We start from the raw sequence: 1,586 nt of genomic DNA, 5'->3' as shown, positions 1-1,586 counted from the left end.
CACAACATAAACTAATTCGAGGGAGATAGTTTGATCACACTACAAAATCCTTTAGTTGTTATAGTGTTTCTCGGAATTTATCAGAAAAGGATGTATTTTTTTAAAAGCGATTTCTAGGATAGTAGCATTTAGATTTTAGTCCTGATAAAGGCTCACTTTCCATTCATAGTCAGAACCTAAATGTGCTCTTCTTGTACCTAAACAGATAATAAGCACTCAGCACACTCCCCCTTCTTGACACAACACACTGAGACTAATCACACATAATTGGAGAGGAGGAGCAGAGGGGCTGGGCAGGCTATTGTGTCCAAAGGACAAATGGTCAGTTTATGAGGCTTTTGTCTGATGCATAATTTCTTCTACATGTACAGGAGGAAAAGTCCTGCTGGAAAAAAACATATATAAGCATACAGAAAAAAACCCTTCAACACTGAAGCAAATGAGGACATTTCAATCATGGATAGAAAAATCAACAGTGGAATTTAAAAAAAAAAAAGGCAGAAAAATCTGAGCATTCAATAGGTGCACTTTCAAAAGATCTTAAGACAACTATTTCCTTACTAATTAAATGTGAATGCATTTACTACTTTATAACCAGTTATATAAGCCCACAAAGTGTATTATTCACATATTTTCAAATACATCCCAAAAATAACATTTAAAGAGGTTAACAAAGTACATGCAAGTTTAAAGGCACAAAAGAGAAGGAAGCCAGCTTTACACCGTTGTTAATGCATACATGTGAAGTCTGATCAGTTTTAGGCTGGAATATAATTGGAAAAGTAAGTTCTAAAATGATTAAAAAAAAAAGATGTCTCAATGTTTACACACTGTGAAACAAGCCACGATATTTTCCTCAGCATTTAGATTAGAAATATTTCTCTAATGATGACTCAGGAACAAAAGGGGGGGAACTGAACCCTCCCCACTCCTTGACCATCCACATACATGGATTAATTTTCAGCAGTCCACCTTAAAACAAAAAAAAAAAAGTGTCATCTTCTATCTGTGTTTGGTTAAAATGAGAAGAAAAGGGTAATGGAGGTTTTCCTCATATGTATCTTTTTCTTCATTTTTCAACTGCAAATAAAAAATGGATAAAGTGAGCAAACTGCATGAAAGCATTTTAAAAATACTGACAGTTCTTGCTTAAGTATATTCCTTAGCGTGAACGATACTACTAAAGATTAAACACTTAATAACTACAAAAAGAAATCTTAAGGTCAAATACTATCACAGCTATGGAACAGTATGTCAAATATTATCAGGAGTTGGTCAGAGTTTGTAGACAAACTAATTCAAGCAATAAATAGTTGAACATTACTTATAAAAAAAAGTGAGGTCCCAAATTGCTGTATTAAATAAATTATATTCAAGTGAGATTTAATGCCTGAATTAAATCCACTGAGCAAGGAACTTCAGAACAAAGGCTAGAATTTTATCCCTAATCAGCCTAACTATTGCTGTATATTTGGTATTTAAGATCAACAACTGTTTCAGACCTCTGAAATACCATAATCTTACCTGAAGGTTTACATAATTGCAAGCCACTTCCAAGGCTGTAATGCAGTTCTTGATGGGCTTAT

The 1,586-nt window shown here is 33.7% G+C and overlaps 1 protein-coding gene across 1 annotated transcript in view; it reads right to left on the bottom strand.

Annotated features, from left to right (window-relative positions):
- Positions 1 to 552: 552 nt before the first annotated feature.
- CAMKMT (calmodulin-lysine N-methyltransferase) overlaps positions 553 to 1,586 on the bottom strand; it is a 224,799-nt gene continuing 223,765 nt past the window's right edge. The window contains exon 11 of the mRNA XM_059835533.1: positions 553 to 1,080. Coding sequence (XP_059691516.1) covers positions 1,003 to 1,080 — 78 coding nt within the window. The 3' untranslated portion in view covers positions 553 to 1,002. The remainder of the gene's footprint in view (positions 1,081 to 1,586) is intronic.

This window comes from Gavia stellata, chromosome 2 (assembly GCF_030936135.1).
Source record: "Gavia stellata isolate bGavSte3 chromosome 2, bGavSte3.hap2, whole genome shotgun sequence".
Classification (NCBI taxonomy): Eukaryota; Metazoa; Chordata; class Aves; order Gaviiformes; family Gaviidae; genus Gavia; species Gavia stellata.
Note: the sequence above shows the minus strand (reverse complement) of the source record. Positions and strands in the feature narration are given on the sequence as shown.